General features: G+C 41.9%; 1 protein-coding gene across 3 annotated transcripts in view; it reads right to left on the reverse strand.

Moving 5' to 3' along the window:
- Positions 1 to 23,713, reverse strand: part of ntn1a (netrin 1a) — a 163,706-nt gene that overhangs the window by 35,245 nt on the left and 104,748 nt on the right. For 2 of the 3 annotated variants that reach the window (XM_080208890.1, XM_080208892.1), the window contains exons 3-4: positions 15,254 to 15,403; positions 13,143 to 13,196 (exon numbers count right to left, since the gene is read on the reverse strand). In XM_080208890.1, coding sequence (XP_080065016.1) covers positions 13,143 to 13,196; positions 15,254 to 15,403 — 204 coding nt within the window. The remainder of the gene's footprint in view (positions 1 to 13,142; positions 13,197 to 15,253; positions 15,404 to 23,713) is intronic. The other variant, XM_080208891.1, reaches the window with a different exon arrangement.

Genomic DNA, 23,713 nt, shown 5'->3' on the forward strand with positions numbered 1-23,713 from the left:
AGGAGGCAAGGTCCAATTTGCATTTTTTTGTCCCCTGCTCTTTGCAGACAGTATGAAGCGACTTCTGGAACATTCTGTGCAAGCCGAAGGCATAAAGAAATATATTTTCTGAAGTACATCCTCGAGGAGTCTGATTAAATATCAAAGGGCTAACTTTAAAATGAAGGCACTGGCCATGTTGATTAAATATTAGGCGTTCAGTTATGAAGCAAAAGCATAAACACTGGCCCCTTTTTTTTGCCTCCTTGCGAATAATAGTACAGCTGTAAAGAATAGAGGGTCGCATGCCATCATTCATGACAGATAACAATGTCTGTTTTGTCCCGGACAAATGACTTCAAATTTTATATTTAACTGGATTATTTAACTGCCCTCATAACTCTGTGTGCTGTTCCCTGGAGGGGGTGGTGAAGACATCGAGGACATTTATCAGACCCAGCTCCTCACACCTGTTACACAGCTGTTCTGCATTCCTTTCCAGGTTGTTTGTATCACTGGATGTTTTAGAGAGATTTGTTTTTGGAGGCACCTGATGCACAAAGGCTGTAGCTTGTCAACCAAGTAAATTTCAACAAATCCTTTTCTTACAACTGAATATAGATTGTAGTTTGTGGGCATTTTGCGCCACCCCTAAGGCCAGCGATTTGGTAACACCGCCATCACTAAGATGTTAGCATTTTTCACCTCACAGTCTTCGAAAATTTACAGTTCCAGGACAGCAAATTGGGTAAGTATAGACATTCACAGCATTTGCCATGGGACCCTGTACTGAGTTAAAACACTTGCATTAACCATCAGAACTAAATTTTTTACATAAAAAGGTGTCCCTAGATGAGAAATACAATGTATTAAGCAGAAAATATTAGTAATGCTCACTATCTGTGCAGAGTCTGCACGTTTCCCCTGTGTCTGCGTGGGTTTCCTCCTACAGTCCGAAAGATGTGCTGGTTGGGTGCATCGGCCATGCTAAATTCTCTCTCTGTGTACCTGATCAGGCGCCAGAGTGTGGCAACTGGGGGTTTTCGCAGTAACTTCATTGCAATATTGATGTAAGCCTACTTGTCGCACGAATAAACAAACTTTAAACCTTATGTTCCTTTTCTTTTACTGGATTTTTGTGATCAGATTCCTTGGTTATAAACATATTTATAACAGCTGAACAACAGTTGATTTACTTCTCGTGATTGGCCGTAAAAGAAAATCAACTAGAACTTCCTAGAAGGTATCAGGTGAATACAAGCTATTTCCCTGCAGCTGAGAAATAATCATGTCAATCAACTTACTTGAATCTAAAACTCCTGCAGAGTGGTTACAGAGTAATAATGGGGCTAAGGAAGAGCTTGCTGATCAATCTCTGGCAATTTGTGTACAGATGGGGATAAAATCAAAACGTGCAGAGCAAGCATATGTTTCTTTTCTCCTGCTATTCTCCATAGAAGCTACCCTTAATCTCAGCCGAAACTTTCTAGCAGGCACTTACTTGCCTGAAGGAAGACATGATAATTGCAGAGTTTTGTTCACTGACGTGGACCTTTTGCAATCCACTGGTGAACTGAGCATCACTAAAGTTGTTGGCCCCAATCCTTTAGGTCTCCAGGGCCTTGCTGGCAGCAGGAGTGGGTCAGAAATTCCACCCTTGACCTCACCCACACGAATCACATCATGCTTGTGTTACACACATTGAACTTTACAAGACGGTTCTGTTTTAAAATGCCTCCTTCAATTTAAGGTGGAATTGAATGCTCCGGACTGGGTGGGGTGGTGGCATTCTAACTCTGCCCAGAGACAGGCCCATGTGATCTGGTAGGTATGGGGAAATAAACCCAAATTGGGACCTATTAAAAATCAAGGGACTGTTTTCACACCTTGACAAAGAGGGGCACAGCTGTTTTGTGAACGCAACTTTGTGTTAGTGTCACAAGCAGGCTTACATCAACACTGCAATGAAGTTACTGTGAAAATCCCCTAGCAGCCACACTTTGGCGTCTATTTGGGTAGATGAAGAGAGATAGACAAAAGGCACTGCTGCTTTGGGAGAAGAAACAGCTACTTCCATCAAGAGCAAGGTGAACAGCTCTTATGTTAAGAGGAGCGGCGCAATGATTAGAACTGTTGCCTCACAGCTTCAGGGACCTAGGTTTAATTCCAGCCTCAGGTGACTGTGTGGAATTTACACATTCTCCCTGTGTCTCCAGGTGCTTCGATTTCCTCCCACCATCCAAAGATGTGCAGTTTAGGTGGATTAGCCATGAAAAATTGCCTCTTATTATAGGGGGATTAGTAGGGTATACACTTGAGGCTGTGGGGATAGGGCCCGGGCGTGAAAACAGTCACTTGATTATCAATAGGTCTCGGATTGGGTTTATTTCCCCATACCTAGCAGATCACATGGGCCTGTCTCTGGGCAGAATTAGTATGCCACCAACCCCTAATCTAGAACATTCTATTTCACCCTAAATTAAAGGAGGCATTTTAAAACAGAACCATCCTGTAAAGTTCAAGGTGTGTAACACAACTATGATGTGGGTGAGGTCAAGGGTGGAAATTTTGGCCAATTTCTGCTCGATGGGCCGAATGGCCTCCTTCTGCACTGTAGGAATTCTATGTTTCGATTAATTAAGCAGAAGGCTTGAAAAAGTTAGTTTTCTGTTCAAAAGGAAGGGAACAGGAGTGAAAGAGCTTTGATATTTAAGGAACAAGGAGTTGTCGAAATGGGCCTTGCTGATAAATGTTAATGCTGGAATACTCCAGCTAAGTGGAGCCATTTTTGGAGGTTATCAGTAGATTCGATCTGTCGTGGCAGGGAGAAGTAAGTGGCAGTACCTTAGGACTGTCCATCTACCACCCAGGCAGTGTACAGTAAATGAAGTTGAAAAGAGAAACCCCAGTGATGTTAATTAGTTAATGTGGAAGTAACTTTCCTTTCATTTGCCTGGTTATGGTGTGTGAAAGATGCTATAGAAATGCAAGTTCTTTGTTTTCTCTTGAACATATGACAATGATTTTGAAAGTAAAGAAGAGACAAATAAAAGAAACACAAAATACCAAAACCTTCCATTACAAGACATCTGCATCTGAATCCATAAAAATGTGGAGTGGAGACAAGTTTTTCATCTGTTTTATTGACTATAAGCAATTTTAATGGTTTGGATCTGGCTCCAACATGGAGAAGCTTGATTAGGTTGTGTCATACTTAATCGAGTAGCTGATCCGAAGCCAATTCACTCACTGTTGATAAAAATGGAAAGCAGACTATATGTGCTCGCCCACTTGCAAGAGCAATGTATCCCTGTTAATAATCTGGTTTCAAAGTCAAGCTAATGCAAGGATCACATCCCAATCTGAATGACAAACCTACTAAAGAAACCCCAAATATATGATCCCAGTCATTAAGTCAACTCCACCTGGCAATGGCGCAAACTCACATGCCTGTCAGCCTCTAATTACGCCACTTGGGAGAGACAAAAAAAAATGCTGAAAAAAATCTTGTTGCCAATTCAGAAAAAACTGGGAAATTCTACCTTCTGCTTCCTAACACAGGGTGCCAGGCGAACGAAAGGTCATGATGACAGCTAACTAAATCCAACTGAAATGTGCTCTTCTCTTAGGAAGTTAATCTCCTCTTCAAAGCGCTGTAACAACTCCTTGCCCAGCACATATTTTGGTAAACTGTTCCAGAGGGGGATGACTTTCTGGAAAAATATATATTTTCTGGCACCTATCCTAGCTCTGGCAAATGTTTTTTTATGCAAACTCTCCAGCGAACCCCTTCATTGTTTCATTAAGTGCAACACTCCCACCTTTAGTCTATATTTCTCCACAGTAAGTACCGCTAGCTCTTGAAGCCTGTCCTTATAATTAGAGTTCAAGGGTTGGATATCATTAGTTCACCCTCCTCTGCACCTTTTCTGGAGACTCAATGTCCTTCACGATGTCAGAGAACCAAAACTGGATGCAGTGCAGAGCAACAAGGGTCTTATTCACCCAAGTGTACTACTTTGTACTTGATGGTTCAAGCAACATAATCTAAACCACTATTTTTTACTGCTTCTGCACTTTCAATGATACTGCATTTGTCCACATCATCTGCAAAAAGGCAGACCCAATTCCCTAACTTGTCTTGAGTGATCCGAAAATCACAGATCTGGTCCGAGTTACTGGTCAGTAAATTTTGATATTGTGTATATTTCTGGGAGGTAGGAACATTGGTAAAAAATATTTGCAATTCCGATGGGGATACCATTTGGGATCGCAAGAATGTTGAGTAAAGGTATTAAAAATATAGGATTGCATTTTTATAACGATGAATGCCAAATAAGTAAAAAAGCAAAGGGGACAATGTCAATGTTATAGCACCTGGGGAGGGCTCAGTTTCCAGAACCAATTCTTCAGGTTTCTATCCCCATTACCCTCTACTAGAAATGACAAAAAAGTGTAACTAACTGTTTGAGTACTGGATTGCAACAGCCACCCAGAGTGCATGATCCCAGGGAGTCAGTGTCATCAGGAGAAAAAGAGAAAACAGTTGCTAGGCAACCACGGTGTCACAGTGGTTAATACTGCTGCCTCACAGTGCCAGGGACCTGGGTTCGATTCCTGGCTTGGGTCACCATCTGCGGAGTCTGCACATTCTGCCCGTGCCTACGTGGGTTTCAAAGAACAAAGAAAATTACAGCACAGGAACAGTCCCTTCAGCCCTCCAAGCCTGCACTGACCATGCGGCCTGACTCAACTAAAACCCCCTACCTTTCTGGGGACCATATCCCCCTATTCCCATCCTGTTCACGTATTTGTCAAGATGCCCCTTGAAAGTTACTACCGTTTCCACTTCTACTACTTCCCCGGCAATGAGTTCCAGGCATCCACCACCCTCTGTGTAAAAAATCTGCCTCGCACATCTCCTTTAAACCTTGCCCCTCGTGCCTCCGAGTAATTGACTCTTCCACCCTGGGAAAAAGCTTCTGATGAAACTCTCTGTCCATGCCCCTCATAATCTTGTAGACTTCTATCAGGTCACCCCTCAACCTCCATCGTTCCAATGAGAACAAACCAAGTCTCTCCAATCTCTCCTCTTAGCTCATGCTCTCCATACTAGGCAATATCCTGGTAAATCTTTTCTGTACCTTCTCCAAAGCCTCCATCTCCTTCTGGTAGTGTGATGACCAGAATTGAACATTATATTCCAAGTGCGGCCTAACAAATGTTCTATAAAGCTGCAACATTACTTGCCAATTTTTAAACTCAATGCCCCGGCCATTGAAGGCAAGCATGCTGTATGCCTTCTTGGCTACCTTCTCCACCTGCGTTGCCACTTGCGGAGAGGTGGTAGAAGAAGTTCAATGCAAAGAAATGTGAAATGATTTATTTCTGATAGGAAGAACATAGAAATGTAATACAAAATAAAGGGCACAACTAAAAGGGGGTGCAGGAACAAAAGGGCTTGGGTATATAAGTCACTGAAGGTGACAGGATAGGTTGAGAAAGTAGTTAATAAAGTGTACGGTATATAAATTAATAGAGGCACAGAGTACAAGAGTAAAGAGGCTATGTTGAAATGATGAAGGACACTAATTTGGCCTCAGCTGGAGTATTGTGTTCAGTTCTGGGCATCGCACTTAAGGAACAATGTGAAGGCTTTGGAAACAGTACAAAAAAGAGGCACAAGAATGGTTACAAAGGTGAGAAACTTCAGAGAAGAAAATAGATTGGATAGATAATTAGAACTATTTTTCTTTGAGAAAAGAAGGCCGAGAGGAGATTTGAAAGAGATTCAAAATCATGAGGGGCCTGCATTCATTAGATAAAGAGAAATTATCGGCACAGTAGCACAGTGGTTAGTACTGCTGCTTCACAGCTCCAGGGGCTCGGGTTTGATTCCCGGCTTGGGTCACTGTCTGTGTGGAGTTTGCATATTCTCCTCATGTCTGTGTGGGTTACCTCTGGGTGCTCCGGTTTCCTCCCACAGTCCAAAGATGTGTGGGTTAGGTTGATTGGCCATGCTAAAAATTGCCCTTAGATGCGTAGATTAGAGATTGTAGTGGGTAAATGTGGGGGGATGTAGGGGTAGAGCCTGGGTGGGATTTTCCTTCCTTCTGTCAAAATCTTTGTCAAAAACTGACGGCTGCATCCTCATGAGAATCAAGTTGTGCAGCAGGTAGGCAACCATCAGAAATTTGGCGACATGTTCTAGCGATCAATCTGGCAGTGGAACCATAGGTTTAGAATGCTGATGGTTTGCTCCACACATTCCTGGTAACAGATGTGCACTTCCCATTTGTGTTCGGAGGCGGATGAGATTTATGAGCTAAGTATAGAGTATAGCCCTTGTCATCAGAAAGCCAGATTCTGGTTGGTCATAGTGGCTCAAATGTGGGATTGGCACAGGATAAAAGAATTGTGGCTCCTGTTAGGATAGTGGGTATTCGGTGCATGTATATGTATAAACTGCCTGTTAAGGAAGTGAGATCCCTTACTGTTCTGGTACAGTACCTTACCCTGTTGAGATGTGTATTGGCAGGGCCATGTATGAGCAGCCAATTGTTCTCTTCAGCTTTCTGAGTGCAACAATGTCTCTAAACTCCTTCAGCAACACTGAACACAGACTTCCACTCTGCGGTGCAAGAAAAATGTCAAAGGCCATCTCAACTGAGAGCCCCATGCTAATCTGTTTAAATTGCACTAGTGCTATTTAAACAGGAGTGTTGGTGTTCCCATGGACAACTGAGCACATGCACAGCTGAGAGTTTTTAAGTGAAGGCTTTAACAGGACCACAACACGAAAATTCATCATTTGATGTTGAGTGATGTCTATGACTCTACATGCTTCCAGTATACACACAGCTTGCTCGTGATAACACTTCCAAACATGGCTCTCCATGTAGGCTGCCTCAGATACGGTCATTTTGGGGTCTTTAGACTCCTGTAGTGCCAACACCAGCAGATGCCCCAGTCTCTTCAAAATTCTCTGACACCCTATCTTCTCTTTCTCCTACACCCTCTTCTCTCTTGATGTCGACTTTGTAAAGCACTCAGTTTTTCTATTGCATGAGGAGTAATGTATCAATAACATTTACTGTGAAATGAAAGTGATTTCAATTTTACATTCGAAAACTCATTGATGTGAAAATGTTGAATGAAAACAGTTGATATCTGGCAATGAAGAGTACAACCAAAGTCATTCCTAATATTTTAAAACAATTCTGGATTTTCAAGTCTACAGGCTGAATGTAATAGACACTGTCTCTCGTTCTTCTGAACACCCACATTTAAGTTTGGCCAGTCACTGGGTAATGTGAGAGTTGTTACTGGGAGCAAATGTCTGGAATTGTGTTGGGTTAGTTAAATCCCAGATGAAAGCCAGATCCCATGGCAGCTAATTTGAAAACCCTTCCTCTGGAAAGCCTAGTGTTTGAGCAGAGCATGGCACAGCATGTGGTCCTCTTTGGAGTAAATTGCACAGCTTGGAAAATAATGGGGCCCTCAGTTAAGTGGATTCACAATGTAATTGGCTCAGTGTTCGAACATAGTCACCCTCACACCTAAAATCTGAAGAATGTACAAAGAACATTTTCTGAAAATGTTAGCAGTATTTTTCAGGTTGGTTAGCCCTGGAGACTGATGTCATATTCCCAGATGTTAGGATGTTGCTTTTTCTGTTATCCATCTATGTTTCTTTCCGCAGGCTTTCCTGTATCATTCCTGGTTTTCTGTTCTTAATTTACTGCATATCCACACAAGAAAGTTTCCATTTAATTTTCCCTGTATTACTATTTAATTTTCATTCTTTCTTCCCTGTCCCAGTACCAAAAGACAGCCATTCTCTGGCGGATAGTTTCGGAAGGCTATGTGGCTGGTCTCCGGGAATGGGCAGCCCTGCCTCGGATCAACTCAGATGAGTAATGCTGTGGCACATCCTGTCCTTCTATGTAACATGCACTATCCGATTCTCATATGAATCCTAATGCGGAGAACTGTGCAAGATCCGGAATGCGTCTGCAACAACCATGTCACATCAGCAATCTGACTTACACTGACGCCAATATTGTTGAGTCACATCCATTTGCCCAAGTTTTTGTTTTTTTAAAGTTTATTTATTGGTGTCACAAGTAGGCTTACATTCACACTGTAATGAAGTTATTGTGAAAATCCCCCAGTTGCCACACTCTGGCTGGCTTGTGTTCGGGTACACTAAGGGAGAATTTAGCATGGCCAATGCACCTAACCGACACGGCTTCTGGACTGTGGAAGGAAATCAGGGGCACCTGGAGGAAACATGGGGAGAACAGGTAGACTCTGCACAGACAGTGACCCAAGCTGGGAATCAAACCCAGGTTCCTGGCACTGTGAAGCAGCAGTGCTAACCACTGTGCTGCCTTAGCGCCCCTAAGTGAACTATCTTTACAAAGTAGAGACTTGGGCTTGATTGTTGGGGTTGATTGATTTGATACAGAATTAATACTCAGCTATCCCTTCATTGTTGCAGCATTTTTGCATCATAATTCCAGAGAATTCTGCTCCTTCCTCTCACTCCCACTGTTGATTCTTTCTATTTTGATCCCTGACCAATGTCGCAATGCAGTTTGTTGACCTCCCCCCAGGCATCAAATGCCCTCATTGGATATAAACTGACTATCCCGCCCCATCTCATAGTGATCCCATAACTCACTGGGAACAAAAATCACATTGAGAGCAAATGGTAATGTATAGAGAAGGATAGAGATGGGGGTGGGGAGGGGAGGTGGGGGAGGGGGGAGGGAAGAACTACGATTATCCCCGCAAATGTTAATAATACAACTTTCTTCTAAATGGGTCTTTGAGTAGTCAAAGTCTGTTTCCAGTGTTCAGTATCTGGTTGCACAGTCTGCTGAGACTTGTATTAGCCTCTGGATATTATGAGAAGGGACCGTGAGAATCACTCAGTGTTTCTTCTGAGATTGGCTGTTTCATAATGTATGAATTCATCTAGTAATTACATAATAAATACAGCAGTGTTTTATATAGTGTAAGAGGTAATTTCCATTTATAGCAGTCTGTGCTTGAGTTAAAGCTAGGAAATTGAACCTTCGTCCAGATTAACCCCTGCCTAACTTCTAGTAAGTAGAACTGCGGGATAGTTTAGCATGATGTGATTATTATAAATATTCCATGAGCTTTATATATTCTACCAGTCTCCTGCAATGGAGGTTAATTAATAAATTCACTTATTCATGTTAACACAATCAATCTCCCATAGTCAAAGGATTACAAGTTAGATTTGTGCTATGATATAATACAATCAGAAATGATGAGGAATAAATACATGAACCCTTAATATGTTAGCATGAATTCCTTTGTTATGTTAACAAATGGGCTAAGGCCTCTTTGAGATAATGAACAATGTGATTTCATATGAATATGTTCCAATATTGTACAGAGCAACTTCTAAGTTCTGGTGCTCTGTCAGGTGAACTGAATAAGTCTGAAGAGTGGCAAAACGCACATAATGGCACTAAGGTAGGATGACTGATTTGGTTAATACAGTTTATTTCCATCCAGTTACGTTTGAAGACAACTCCTCCTCCCAACAATAAAAGCACATCAATTGGGCAGCACACATGTGTCAGTGAAGGAGACATTGCTGGTGCATGCAATGAGAGTGGAAAAAATGCCACAAATGAGGGAGAAGGAGCCAGAGTGAGAGACAGAGCTTGTGATCTTTAAGGGACACAATATTGGAGAAAGTGTCTTACTCAGGAGATTCTCTGTTTGATTGACTTGCATTGCCTTCCAGCATTTCCCCCCATCACCATTTCCCCCTTCTGCCTCTTTGCACTGCGTGCTATCCACTAGCTGGCTTTCAATGCTTACACTTTATTTTGCATAACTAGGAAATCACTGTCCATTGGTTAAGATATTGGTGGCTATTTTTCTTTATTTGGCATTCCTCACAGGGAGTCAATTATGAGTCAAATCTTGACTCATAATAGAAATCTTTGCTCAATATACAAGAAATCCTTGCCCAGTATATGTAAACAAGAGAAAAAGGCATGTGGTGTATCATCAAATAGATTGGACTTGCAGCTTCAGCTACAACTGAGCTCTGTAACCACAGGCTTGTAAAACTAGGGTCCTGACCATACATGATTATTTTGCAAATATCACAAACGTTCCAAGGAGAATAAACTTGTTGCGCTTTGCAAGGACATTCAATGCCCAAGATTTAAGGAGTACTCTAGTGGAACATGAAATCTCTGAAGAAGATAGTGCTTTATCTTATTCCCAGAAACAAGAAATGCTGACGTCTCCCACGTTAATAGTTTGTACTGTCCAGCTGGAGGGTGAATTATGTCATAACCTATTTACATTACAATACTTCTTTCACACCTAGAGTTAAGGATGTTTCTAAATAATGAGGGAGAGTTTTGCCTTATGCCTGGATTTCAGTTCAAGAAGGGAAGTTGCGTCAGGAGACTGTAACCTTTATTCCATTCCAGTTAAGGAAAGGCAGGCTCTGTAAGTAGGGTTTGTTAACCCGAGCACAACTGTCCTTTGCATTTTGCCCCATGGTGTTCAATACTGCAGCATTCAGCTCCCCAAATCTGCACTGCCATTGAATTAAATCATAGCTGATCAGTGTCTCAACTCCATTAATCCATCATCGCTCCCTATTTATTCACTGATGTATCTCACACAAATCTATCGTTTTCACTGTTGCAAGCTCCAATTTTAAGCAGCCTTTCGGGGGAAGAGTGTTCTGGATTTTGACTAACCTTTGTGTGAAGAGATACTTCTTGAGTTTTCTTCCGAATGACCCAGCATTACTTCTAAATTGTGCCCCTTGTCCTTGATTCCTCCACCAAAGGCGATAATTTCTCTGAATGTACACCATCAGATCATTTTTACAGATCTCGATCAGATCATCTTTCAGTCTCCCATAGTCAAAGGGTTACAAGTTAGATTTGTGCTATGATATAAAAGCAAAATATTGCAGATGCTGGAAATTTGATATCAAAACAGAAGGTGTTGGAAATCATAAAATCTCTACACTGCAGAAGGAGGCCATTCAGCCCGTCACGTCTGCACTGACTCTTGAGGAGCATCTTACCTAGGCCCACTCTCTGGCCCTGTCCCCGTAACCCCACGTATTTACCATGATTATTCCATCTAAACCATACATCTTTGGACTGTGGGAGGAAATCAGAGCATCCGGAGGAAACCCATGCAGACACGGGGAGAATGTGCAAACTCCACACGGTGACCTGAGGCCAGAACTGAACCTTGGTCCCTGGTGCTTTGATACAGTAGTGCTTACCACTGTGCTGCCATCTCATCTTGTGAAAAACACAGTTCAATTTGAAACATAGGCTGCGATTCTCCCATTGCGATCCGCAACTTTTCTGGCAGGTTGAGGTGGGAAATGCACGTCGCTGGCCTTGTACCAGGTTTTGGACATGTGCCGGGAATGCATGCGCATCTCCCAGAGCTAGCGAACAGTCACTGGTCAGACCACGTTGGAAATCGGTGGGATGGCAGGTCAGTAATTTAAATCTATTTAAAATGTATTTTAAAAATGTTTGGCAGATCATCATCGGGAACTTTCAGGTCCTGATCGAATCTCTCATCCTGCCAGTAGTACTTCATTCTGGCAGGATTTACACTATTTTCCCACTTTTGGGGAACTAGCCAGAGACCCCACCAGAATGAAAGGGGAGGGGGTGCAATCAGGGCCCCCTAACCCTAACCCTAATCCCCAGGGGATTGGGTGATGGGGGTGATGCCCCCTGGGCATGGGCATCCTGGCAGTACTAGCCTGTATCCCCTGGCACTGCCCAAAGGACAAAGTGCCCATTCCTAGGAGACACCTTGGCACTGTCTATCAGGCATTGGGCAGTGCCAAGGCAGTGGGGCTATTGTGGGTGGGGCCGAGGAGTGATTGGTAGAGTTGAAGGGCCCTGTTGCCAGGACAGGCTGCGGGGGTGGTCTGCCTGGGTTGGGGGGGGGGGAAGGGCCTGCTTCCCAAGGGGGTTCTGACCTAGGGGATTAGCGGCGAGAGGGCATTCTGCCGGGGTGAGGGGCTGGGGAGATTGCCAATGCTTGGAAGGGGCGGTCCGGGACCCACGGGGGGTGGGGTCAGTGCTGGCCTGGGAACCCTCATGGGGTCTGCGATCGGGCTGTGTCGGGGGGGGGGGGGGGGGGGGGGGGGAGCTGGAGGGGCAGTACTGTGGAGGTCACAGGCTGGCCAGCAATCGAGCTGGCCAGCAAAAAGGGGAGACTGACAGATCGGGACCACTATGCATGCGTGGACTTCCAGAACTGACAAACTTTGGCGTGAATGGGCCCCGCTCCCCTGGGGCCTTTAATGAGATTCATGACTGGGACTTTTACAGTGCACAGAGTACAGAGATTTAGGTGAGAAGCTGAACTGACAAAACAGTCAAGATTTAGAACAGTTTTCCCACCAATTCAGCACTTTTAAGAGAATTGCGGCCATGGACTCTGGGCAGGTTTTTCCCTCAACCCACCATCAGTTTTGCAGTAGCGAATGCAGCCCACCATTGGTAGGCAGTGGGACCTTCTCATCCGAGAATTTTCAGCTGGGTTTCCCCTTGAATGCACCGTTCACTGCTGGGACGCGCTGCCGGAGGGACCGGAAGATCCTACAACATGAGTGACCAGAAAATTCTGGCCTCTGTTTCTCTGTCCAGAAATGCTGAATACTTTCCAACACTTCCTGTTTTTTATTAGCTAAATTTATGCAATATGTTCTCCAGACTTAAACCTGCTAAGCACAGATGGTAATGGTGGAAATCTATCCCTGCACATTGGCTGCTATATTTAGACTTCCTTGGTTCTAAAACTGTGCCCTACTTTAGAAGGTTTATTAAAGTTAATCTGGACATAATGGAGAGAATGCATTGTTATTTCAAGTGTCCTTGCCCTGTATCAAACAGATACTTGCTCTACGTTACTTTTTCTTCAGCCAGATGTATCAGACTGTCGTCAAGCATAGCAAGAGCATCCAACCTTAACTTGCCAGTGGTTAGCTGGCAAAGGAATAGCCATGTAGCTACCTTAGCTTTCAGTTTAAAAAGAGGAGGTATCAAAACCAAGGGAATTTGTCCGGCTGGGAAGGCTACCCGTGAGAAAGATAACACTTATCTTACCGGCAGATTCTTCTGTGCTGCTGGCAGCAGTGGTAGGTGGGACCACCGGAATCTCTATGGAAAAGCAACAACAATGAAACATTAACCTACCATTCACAAGTGTAGAAAACATTTCAATGCCTTTAAAAGTAACTTGTTTCGTCGATGTACCTTTTCATAACTTCAAAGATCACACGTGCATGGTTAACCTGAAATGTTTATTGACAATAATCGTTGTATTACGCCTCCTTCATTCTCAGGAGTTTCTGTTGGGCAACAACAAATTGGGATATTGTCTCCAGCAAGACTTGATTCTTTCAATCCTACACCTTTCTGACAGAAAGTCAGCACTGAGCTTGGCCATGCACGAAGGAACACTTTCATCTCAAAAGTAGAGATTAAACTCCAAGATCTATTTTGTTCCAGCAGAGCTTTTCTAGATCTGAAGGCAAGCAGACACCATGAAGTACCAGAGACAGGGTCAGGTGAAATTCTGAAAGTTAAAGATCAAATTCTGATTTTGTCAGAGGCATATCAAGACAAACACAGAATTATAAGTCAGTCAGATAATGTCATTCACCAAAAAAAAAGCAAGGCTGTTTGAAAGATGAGAGGAAAGAATCAAGTCTTACAGAAACAAGTGTCACGTTATGGTTGCCACTGTCTGACCCTGCATGCACTTGTGCTTTTAAGCTAATTTCAATCAATCATAATTATTTTAACTGTACGCATCTTGGGCAGAAGTGCATTTCAATTGATTTATATCCAATCCTATTCTGAAGCTGAGTAAAGTTGACGTGGTTGGAATGAATGTCTCGCTGGATCTGGGATCTAAATCGATTCAGATGAGCAAAAATTTATTAAAAATGTGAAACGTTATCAATTTGTTGAGGGACAAAGGGTCAAAATGGTTCCAGCTCTAGAAAATTTGTAGCAATCCAACACAGGGATAGGGAAATAAATATGTCAAAGGTTATAAAGGGACTTGTGCTGGAGGCAGCCTGGTAGCTCAGGCTTTTAAGCATTTTAGGTTCCAACTAGAATTTCATGGTTGTAAGACTGAACGCCCATTCACTCAAGCTAGCTTGCTTCATCTGGGGGAACTTTATCTCTATCCGTTTTTTTGTTTGTCCATCAGGTCTTTGAAGATAGTGACTTATATTGGGTTTATTTATTGTATGGCAGAAGTGGCCGAGCAGTCAAATGGGCCAATTTTTGTTTTTTGAGCCCAAACAGTGGCTTTCAGCTGGTTGTTCATTTAGTGTCACAAAGTTGACTCTAAATCCATCCTTTCTCAATGTTCACAAGTGCACCTTTCTTCGAGGGGCTAATGGGGACACCACTGGGATGTTGTGACTAACAGCGTTGAACCTACTCCCACCAAAGCCCACCCGCTGAGTTTTCCATTTTGTATGGTTTAGTCTTACACTCCAGGAAGTGTATTCACCAACTGAACAATCTTGGTGGGGTCAGACAGGGGAGTTTCCTCAATTCATGGCTGATTTGCTTGATGGAACACCATTTGACGTTAGGTGTTCTATCCTCCCTGCTAACAGATCACACAATGGCTCTGAAGGTGATTGTGGCATAACTGGGATTGTTCTGCCTTCTTGTCAGTGCTCCCAAGGCATTGAGTGCGAAGGGGGTGAAGAGTCAGGTTGTCCTTTACTTTCAGACGACTTGGGTGTTGTAGCCTGCATTCTGTTCTCACAGAACATTTTCCAGACATTTGTGGTTAATTCAGATCTGAGGGAGCCGACAGTCCAAATAAAACTGTGGTCATGATGCATATTTTTGAGGTGAGGGGAAAAGTGCTGAGTCAGGGCAATGTAGCAAGAATTTCGTGCTACATGGGAATTACTGTTGAATGTTTAGTGGCTGTCTGAACTCTAGTCCTGATAATATGCGGTCATAAAGTATCTAAGAAGCATTTGGCTGTTGGCCTCTAGAAACTTTGCTGCATCTATGATTTTTGCTTCTGAAGAGAGACTAAGCTTTCACTTGGATTCTTTAGGAAAATGAAGACTGCTTACTTGGACCTGGCCACCTCAAGCTCATTGTCAGAGTTTAAAACAAGTTTCAATTCAGACCATGCTACAAAACTAGAGGGACAAAAAGATTAGTCCACGTACTTATGCAAGGGGCAATGGGAGATCGGCTTTGCTGATAACCTTTCGCGCATCTGTTGCATGTGATGCCAGTCACGCCATCTTTACAGGGACATTGACCTGTTGTTTGGTTACAGGTTTTGCCAGCTGCACCCACCGGATGGCAATCGCATGCTGTGAGGAACATACAACAATGGGTAAGGAAAGGCAACATATACAAACAATAATAGAGCTTCAGAGTAAATAAGAATACAAAACAGGGAGAATAAAGAACAGAGTTTCGCAGAGATAGTGGTGCAGCCTGTGCAGTTGCTGCTCACAACCTTCATTCTCAAGTCATGCCACCTGCCTCAACCCTTCCCTCAGAGAATGTGATTTTGTGCTTGGTGAAATATTTAATCAACGAAAATCTCCTAAAGTTATCACTGGCACAAAGACGGAGCAATTAAAGCTACGAGGTATCATTTATGTGCTTGCCAAACTCATTCAACCCAAGTTCTGGTCACTGGAAACAAAAGCCAGTCACAGCAATCAGATCTAAATAATCCTTAATAAGTGAATGATCAAGGTCAGATATGCCATGAAAATGTGGCATACTAGATCATAGTGAAATAAGCATCACTTCTGTGATTAGTTGCAAGTGTTCCAAACGCCAAAATTCTTTGATGAGTTGATGTTAAATTTAAATTATTTCTATGTCCTATATTTCTCATGACCGTGCATTACAACTTAAGTCGATACGGATGCATCTTCATTTATTATTAATTAAATATATTTTGGTTTTATTAAAAATTCAGAGAAACTATCATGAACAGGAATATAACTAATACTACCACAAAGAACAAAGAAGATCAAAGAACAGAAACAACCAGGGAAACAGGCCCTTCGGCCCAACGAGCCCACGCCGCCATTTTAACATTACCAGTCCCCCCTCCACCCATGACCCTTATCTATACTTAAATGTCAAATGTCACTGTCCGTTATTTTAATGGAAGCATTAATCTATTTATTTTAAAAGACATTAGTATTTGTTAAATCTGGACACTTTGCTGTGCGAACAGTGAGTTCACACTGAATTTGTTTGTCCACTATTTCACAGAAACTTCATATGATTCTAGGGTTCTATGGTTTCTGTGAAGTAGTGGACAGAAAAATTTAGTGTGAAAAGTCACTGTTCCCACAGCAAAGTACCCAGATATATTTCTTTACATCTGTGAAGTGAATATCCTTTTTTAACTTCTCAACAGTATTTGCCATATGTTATATATGTGTATAAGGCTCTGATATCTAGAAGAGATATCTTCTAGAGATATCTAGAAGAGTTCCTCTAGATTGCTAGTTGCTTGCAGATATTGAACTGTACGTAACAAAAATGTTTGCTGCAATAAACAGTCTTCTTAAGAATGGGACATCAAAATAAAGTTGTTTCATGGTGAAATAGATGTAATGGTATTTACACTATAAAGCTATGTTTATTAGCAATATGCTATATAATTGAAACAGAGACAAATTGTCATGTAACACATGAGCATTTCATTCAAGCTATTTTCCATTTAAAATAATGCTCATGAACATGAACATGAAATGCTCATGCATTTGACATTATAACCTATGTTTGGAGTTATTTAATGAGAACAATTGGAATGATCAATTGTTATTTAATTACAACTTTGTAATAAAAATGATAAATGGCAGCCGGGGGTGGGGTGGAGGGGGTGGGGGGGGGGTGGTGGTGGTGGTGGTGGTGGTGGTGGGGGGGTGGGGGGGTGGGGGTGGTGCGTGGTGGGGGTGGAGAGGAGGAGGTGTTGGCGGAGAGTGAGCAATGTAACAAAAGGATTGTGGGAAAGGAAGCTCAGGGCAGTGAATGGTGTTATTCTTCTGGCACTCTTTTTCGGGCTAAGTGAATCAGGATTTTGTGCTGCAGTATTTTTTTTTGATTTGCCATTTGAAAGCTGAGTAGACCAGTCGTGTATGTGTGACTGCACCAAGCAGTCTTCAAACTTACTACCCTATTACATATCACTGATACAAGGCTAATGGAAATATTATAAAAATGTTTCTCAACATTATCATTAAAGTCACCTTGGGATGTGTTTTCCTCCTCTTTTTTCATTGTCCCATGTAATATTCCCAAGTTTCAGAGGGTGGGTCAGAGATTTAGTCCAAAGTCCTTATGAATAACGATGAGTCTGACTCAGAAACCGCAAAGGACTATGAAAGAGGGATCTTCAGTGCCAAGAGTTTGAATTCTTTTGTCCTGAAGTTACCACCAAGAATATGGTGGGGTGCACTTTCCACCCATCCTTTGGTCTTAGAGTGACTGGGCCTTGTTTTTCTTTTAAGTACTGTAGTGAACTTTGGGAATGATAAACATTTCTGATCGCGAGTTTGTGCCTTTGGCAGACTAAAGCCTAGCAGGCACGAAAGTGCCGCAGCAGTCAGAAGGGGCCACCTCATAAAACTTAGTTTTGCATGAAACTGAGGAATGTCTTAATGGAAAAATGTTGGACAGCCAATGCAGCAGTGCACAGAATCAAACATTTAGATGCTGAAATGGTCTTTCAAGAGGTCACTCTCTGGTGAAACCTTTTTGGAAATGACAAAGGGCAGTTACAATAGAGAAGTGAATAAAATTGGCCAGCCACAGTGTTAATTTAACAACCTATTGCACATCCTTTCAGCCAATGCAGTGTATTGCCGTACCAAGTCAGGGAAGGTTACAAGAGACAGCCGTAGTTTCCAATACTCCACTTAACTACACGCTTTTACCAGTAAGATCAATTGCTTGACTAGCTTACCATCAATGTCTATGAGACAATGAGGTGTGTTTTCATACTTTGCATGAAAATGTTCCATCATTTGCATTTATAGAATCCCTACTGCGCAGAAGGAGGCTATTCAGCCCATCAAGTCTCCTGCTGATATTTCCCGATTCCTTAAGACCCAGATATGTCCATCTTTTTGAATGGATTTGTAATGCTTTCACTCATAGCCTCTGTAATGCACTTAAGACTCTCTGATAGAACATTTTAGTCAGGCCCACCAGTCTACCCTATCTCTGTAACACCACTCATTTACTCTGCTAAACCCCCTAACCTACACATCTTTGGACAGTAAGGGGCAAGTTAATATTGTCAATCCACCTAATCTGCACATTTTAGGAATGTACGAGGAAATCTATGGAACACCTGGAGGAAATCCATGCAAACATGGAGAGAACATACAAATTCCACACAGACAGTCATTCAAGCTGAAATCGAACCCTCATCCCTGGTGGTGTGAGACTGTAGTGCCAACCACTGTGCCACTCTAACATGCATACTTCACATAAATGCCTTGCTTGGAATGAGAACTCCTCAGTTGGTCTGCGTGCTGATACCTGGGTTTATCTGTATCATAGGAATGAAATGACATTACCATTTGTATGCATTTATTCTTCAAACACAACAGATAGAAGAGATTGGCAACAGGTGGTGGACAATTGAGGCTGCCATTTCTTATGAGGAGGAAAGCATGGAAAGTGCAGGGAGGGAGGACAAGGATGATGTCAGAAATGACAAAGTAGGAGGGCATGTGCCAATAAAGAATTCATCAGTGCATTCTGCTTCTCTTCCTATTACACCTTGCATCACCTGTCAGTGAAACGCTCATTGTGTGAGCTTCATTCTGAGGAAAACCATTCTTACTTCTCATATTTATGTCTCCTGATGTTTCTGAAGCAGATAAGCAATGACAAAGTACATCCATCCCTGTCAGAATTTCAGAATATGAGATATGAATCACTGTCTTCCTTCAAATAACAACCCAGAATCATCCATTTGAGCAGAATTAGAGGATGTGGTAGAGGGGAGATGTCTGGGTGATACACAAAGTGTGAGTGATTGTGAGTGAGCAGGGCTATTTTACTCCTCCATTTAAGATACTGAAGATCCAGATCTCACGAGGCCTGCATTTAAAAGAAGAATGCTTTCAAAGAAGCTAACCTAAGTACAGATGTTCAGGTTGTGCCCAAAACAGTGCAACTGATTGACAAGAGAATTCAATGAATCACTTTGATGCCCTTAGGATTGTCTTTGCAAGTCTGCCACACATCCTGGAACAAAGAGCAATGTCATCTTGAGGGACAACTACGGGGTTTGGCCCATGAAACTGATGAAAAGGCATATGCACTTCTTTCTTCAATGGTTCAGACAACTGCTTTGGTGGTGTTGGTAAGGAGTGTCTCTTCTACCCTGTTAATGACTGAGAGTGGGAAACCAATGACTCAGGAAGTCCGATTGGAAAGGAACACAGTTTATTACAGAATGCAAAGTAAAACCACTGCCATAGTGTGCACACCCTAATGCCTGTCTGGGACTACAGTTCAGCAGGCCCAGTCTAGAGCCTGCCTTATAAAAGGCTCAGATAACGAGTCCCAGTTGGGCAGGCCACTGCCTGTTATCAGGAGAATTCATACTCAATGAACCCTAAACAGTGATTCCCCATGAACCTTGTGGGGATTATCACAGATTATTACATGGGTCTTCTTTAGTGCCATTAAAACTAATTCATCACAGATCAATGGCAATACAAAACCAATGCCAGCAAATGCATACCTTCACCACCTCTCTCTGATGCCTGTACAGGTGGCAGGTACCAGGCACGGTTGGTTTGCCAGGCAGAGTAACCAGATGCAGCTATAATTGTCATCATGCAAAGGTGTCCGCAATACCAAAAGATTCTTATTCCCAAACACCAACAGCTACCTCACACCTCTCTGTTACTCATCTTGAAGCAACATTAGGTTTGGCTTAAGAATTCAAACATTGGGATGAAGGAAAAGCACTATTGTAAGAAGTATTCACAAGCATGTTCACAATGGGTTTTGATTAAAATTATTGTTGCATTAACGGTGCCCTGTGCAAATGGTTTTCCTGGCAAGATTTGAAATTGGCTTTGACGAGTTGAAAGATGTGGGTAGTTGCGTGCATGGAAGATTCTGAGGACAATGTGATGGGAAGGGGAGACATGCCAATTTCCATATGGCAATCAAGGGAAGTCGTGAATCATTGTAACATGAATGTGCCATTCAGCCAGGAAAATGTTTCTCTCCTCCTCCTCAAGTTGCTGTGTGCACGGAAGATTCTGAGGATAATATTCCTCCTTCTCAGGAAAATGCAATTAAGAAAAGCTATCCCCATATCTGTAGGCATAGGGATAATGGCAGGTAGGTGCTAAGTGCTTTTACTGCAGCCTCTTCTAGTCTCCATGAGTTCTATCACCTCTTTTAGAAAGTCAAGACATGGGAGATTCTCCACTAAATACGTCTTACTATTTCACGGAAGTTGCTTTCACCATCTGCCAGAAATGACTGTGAAGCTTTGTGAGCGCTGAAGTTGAAACTTTTAATGCTCCAAATCCATGCTCCATTTCCCACCCCAATGCTATGAATATAAGCTGAAGGAAGAGTAACTTCCAAGATTAAGAACTGATTTTCTCTCACACATCATGCAGAAGCTGCTGGCACCACCTTGTACCACCAATGTGATCATTACTGTGGGGAGTTGCATTCCTTGGCAGAGTACATTGAAAGTCCAATCTAGCGTTACAAAACCTGTCCCACTTTGTCACTTTATTCTGTACGATACAACGTCCGTGCTATTGATATAGACCTTCTGGTATCTGACACGTGCTTGAATTGCATTCAAGCTGTATCGAAAAGGCTACACTCACACTCTATACGTGAAAACAAGCATCTGATCTTATTTATTTTGCATATTATGTTTCCATGTTCTTTGAAAGTACGGAGAATTATGCAATTAAATTTGATCAGCTTATCTGAGTCTCCCAGATGTTTTGCAAAAGTTAGAAATGAACAAGATTCCTGGGCAGATTATTAAGCAGCATCAGTAGTTCCCCCATTGGTTGTCTTCCAAGGCATTCCTTCAGATTGGTGATAGCTTACTCCTGAAAGACCCTGTGGGGTGAGAACCCACCCAGCTCACAAAACCTTTGGAAGTCAAAAATTATGTTTAGTGGACAGATCCTATTGCCGTTTGAGCCTGTGAGCTTTTAAAGACAAAACAAAAACTGACAACCAAATAAGAGCCATTTCCTCAGACGACGTGGAAAGCATATTAATTCAACATAGAATAACAACAGCAAGTGGGGAGTCAAAACATAGCATACAGTCGAAAGAAACTTTATCTCATTGAAAATATATGAGAGACAATTTCAGATATGGCACTACAAATGTGGCCTGCTTGCTGCTTTGCCATTTCCTGGTCCAAACTGATAGTTTGTGTTTGTTTTCTTTGGGGAGGACCAAGGAGATATAGCAGTCCTGAAAAAGGTTCAGAAGAGGGCCACTAGCTTAATGTATAATTTAGTCACCCTTCATTATCATGATAGGCTCAGGAAGCTACTTTAGAAAAGCATAGACTCCAGGGCGACATGACTGAAGTAGCTGGAAGGATGGTGGACTGAGACTATATATGTGACCTGGTTATTTGAATTAAATAAGTTAGAGTGATGAAACATGCCTATAAATTACTCAAACTTAGAACTAGGTTAGATGTCAAAAGGTTTTCCTTTCCCAAAGGGGATTTTTAACTTGGAAATAAGTTGCCAGTCCATTCAGTGAGTGCAAATTCACTCCAACAAGTTCTTGGAGGAGATGTATATTGTTGAGTGCTGGACAATACATCACATGGTCATTGTTATCCCTAGGAATTTGTTTTGATTGTCTTCGAGGATCAGAAAGGAATTTCCCAAAATTCTCTACTCCCAGAAATGACCTGGGGTGCTGTTTTTTTAAAGCGTTGTTTTGTCTCTCCCATGAAATTATATGGCTGCTGGTGGGGCAAGGAATATCGGGATCATGTTGCCTAGTTGCAAAACAATGCAATGGCACAGATTTGATGAACCAATTTGTACTTTCCTGTTTGTCATTTTTGTACATTGGTAAATACTTCCTTTCACACTTTGCAGGTGATGTTTGCCCCTTATACGATGGAATACTACACCTGAACAGTTGGAGTAAGCGCAATGGAGCAGTATACTGTGGCTAGAAAAGACTAGGTGAAAGTAATGTTTAATGCATATAACATTCCTCCTTTACGTTAATGGAGATGTAGAATTGTTTACTCTTTGAAAGTAAGCACAAATTTATATATTGCTGTGGATTTGGCTCCAGTCTCAGGCTATCTGACTTCTGGTAATGTAATGAGATTTGTGGGTATTTTGAAAGTGTGTGAAGGAGCTTCCAACGTCTGGATAACCACAAGTCTATTAACTTTTCCGCTGCAGCATTTTTTTGTAGTTGAGCTGAAGCAAGGCATAATCCTTTTTTTGAGGTTTTCTGAGGGTGAATTTTAAACCCTTCAATTATATTATGCAGAAAATCATCCAGAACCAAGTTAAGAAGCAGAGACAATCAGAAACCAATCGCTTTCATCTGATTATGGGGCAAATTATGATTACAAACATGGATGGTGCTAGGAGGAATAAATTATGGTGACAGAAGTCACCAATATAAAATGAAAGAAAGCAAAAAGCAGGCAAATGTTCTGTTGATTTAAATGTTTTAAGGATAATTGTGATAATTTTGCACAAAATTTAGAAGCAGAAAAAATATTGCTTTTGCTCAACTATTAAGACTAAACTAAATGGGTCACATTCGCTGCTTTGGAACATTTACCTAATTTATCCTTATAAAACCCAGTATAAAGAATTTATTTTGCAAATGTTATTAAAAGAAGAGATGCACATTTTGGAAGTTGAAGAAGCTTTTAAGTGGCCAAAGGGCTTAAAGACTTGCTTCTATGCTATGATACAACTATAGTGTTCCTTAGAGTCCCTTGTGTCTTTGCCATTAGATGATGCATGGTTTGGACACACACTCCATCACCTTGTCCCAAAAAAATGTTTCACACAAAGGTGAAGTCAACAACAATTACAATAACTTCTCCTGGTTATTTATCCCTGCATAGTTTTCATGAAAGAAGCATACCTTTATAAACAAAACAATATGCTTAATCTTGGCAACAGCCTTGCTCAATCATTATAATTAAAACCAAGATTTACAGAACATGAAAGAAATCATTAGGAAAAAATCCCCCACCACATCAACGGTCTGAAGCTTTTCCAATAATCCAAACAGCTTGTTAATTTTTTTAACAGGGACATTAAAAGTGAGTATTAAAAAAAGATGGAATCTGTTTTTTTGGGACACAAAGTCAGAAAGATGTTGAGCTGTGGGCTGTGCTCATGTCTCTCATGGTTTTGCCTGAAGCCCTCTCCCTGTTATCAGTGGACACTGCTAGTGATTTGTATCATTAAAAACAACATAGTTCCTTAGACTTTCACTAGAAAATGACCGTGCTATCTGATTGGAATAGTATTTATCAGATTGCTATAATGGTCATAACACATCATGAAGCAATGGTAATTATTCCAACAGCTGGTTTTATTTAATTGAAAATTGTATGCACATTGGGCTTAATC

This window comes from Carcharhinus amblyrhynchos, chromosome 21, assembly GCF_965287045.1.
Source record: "Carcharhinus amblyrhynchos chromosome 21, sCarAmb.v2.hapA, whole genome shotgun sequence".
In the NCBI taxonomy this organism is placed as follows: Eukaryota; Metazoa; Chordata; class Chondrichthyes; order Carcharhiniformes; family Carcharhinidae; genus Carcharhinus; species Carcharhinus amblyrhynchos.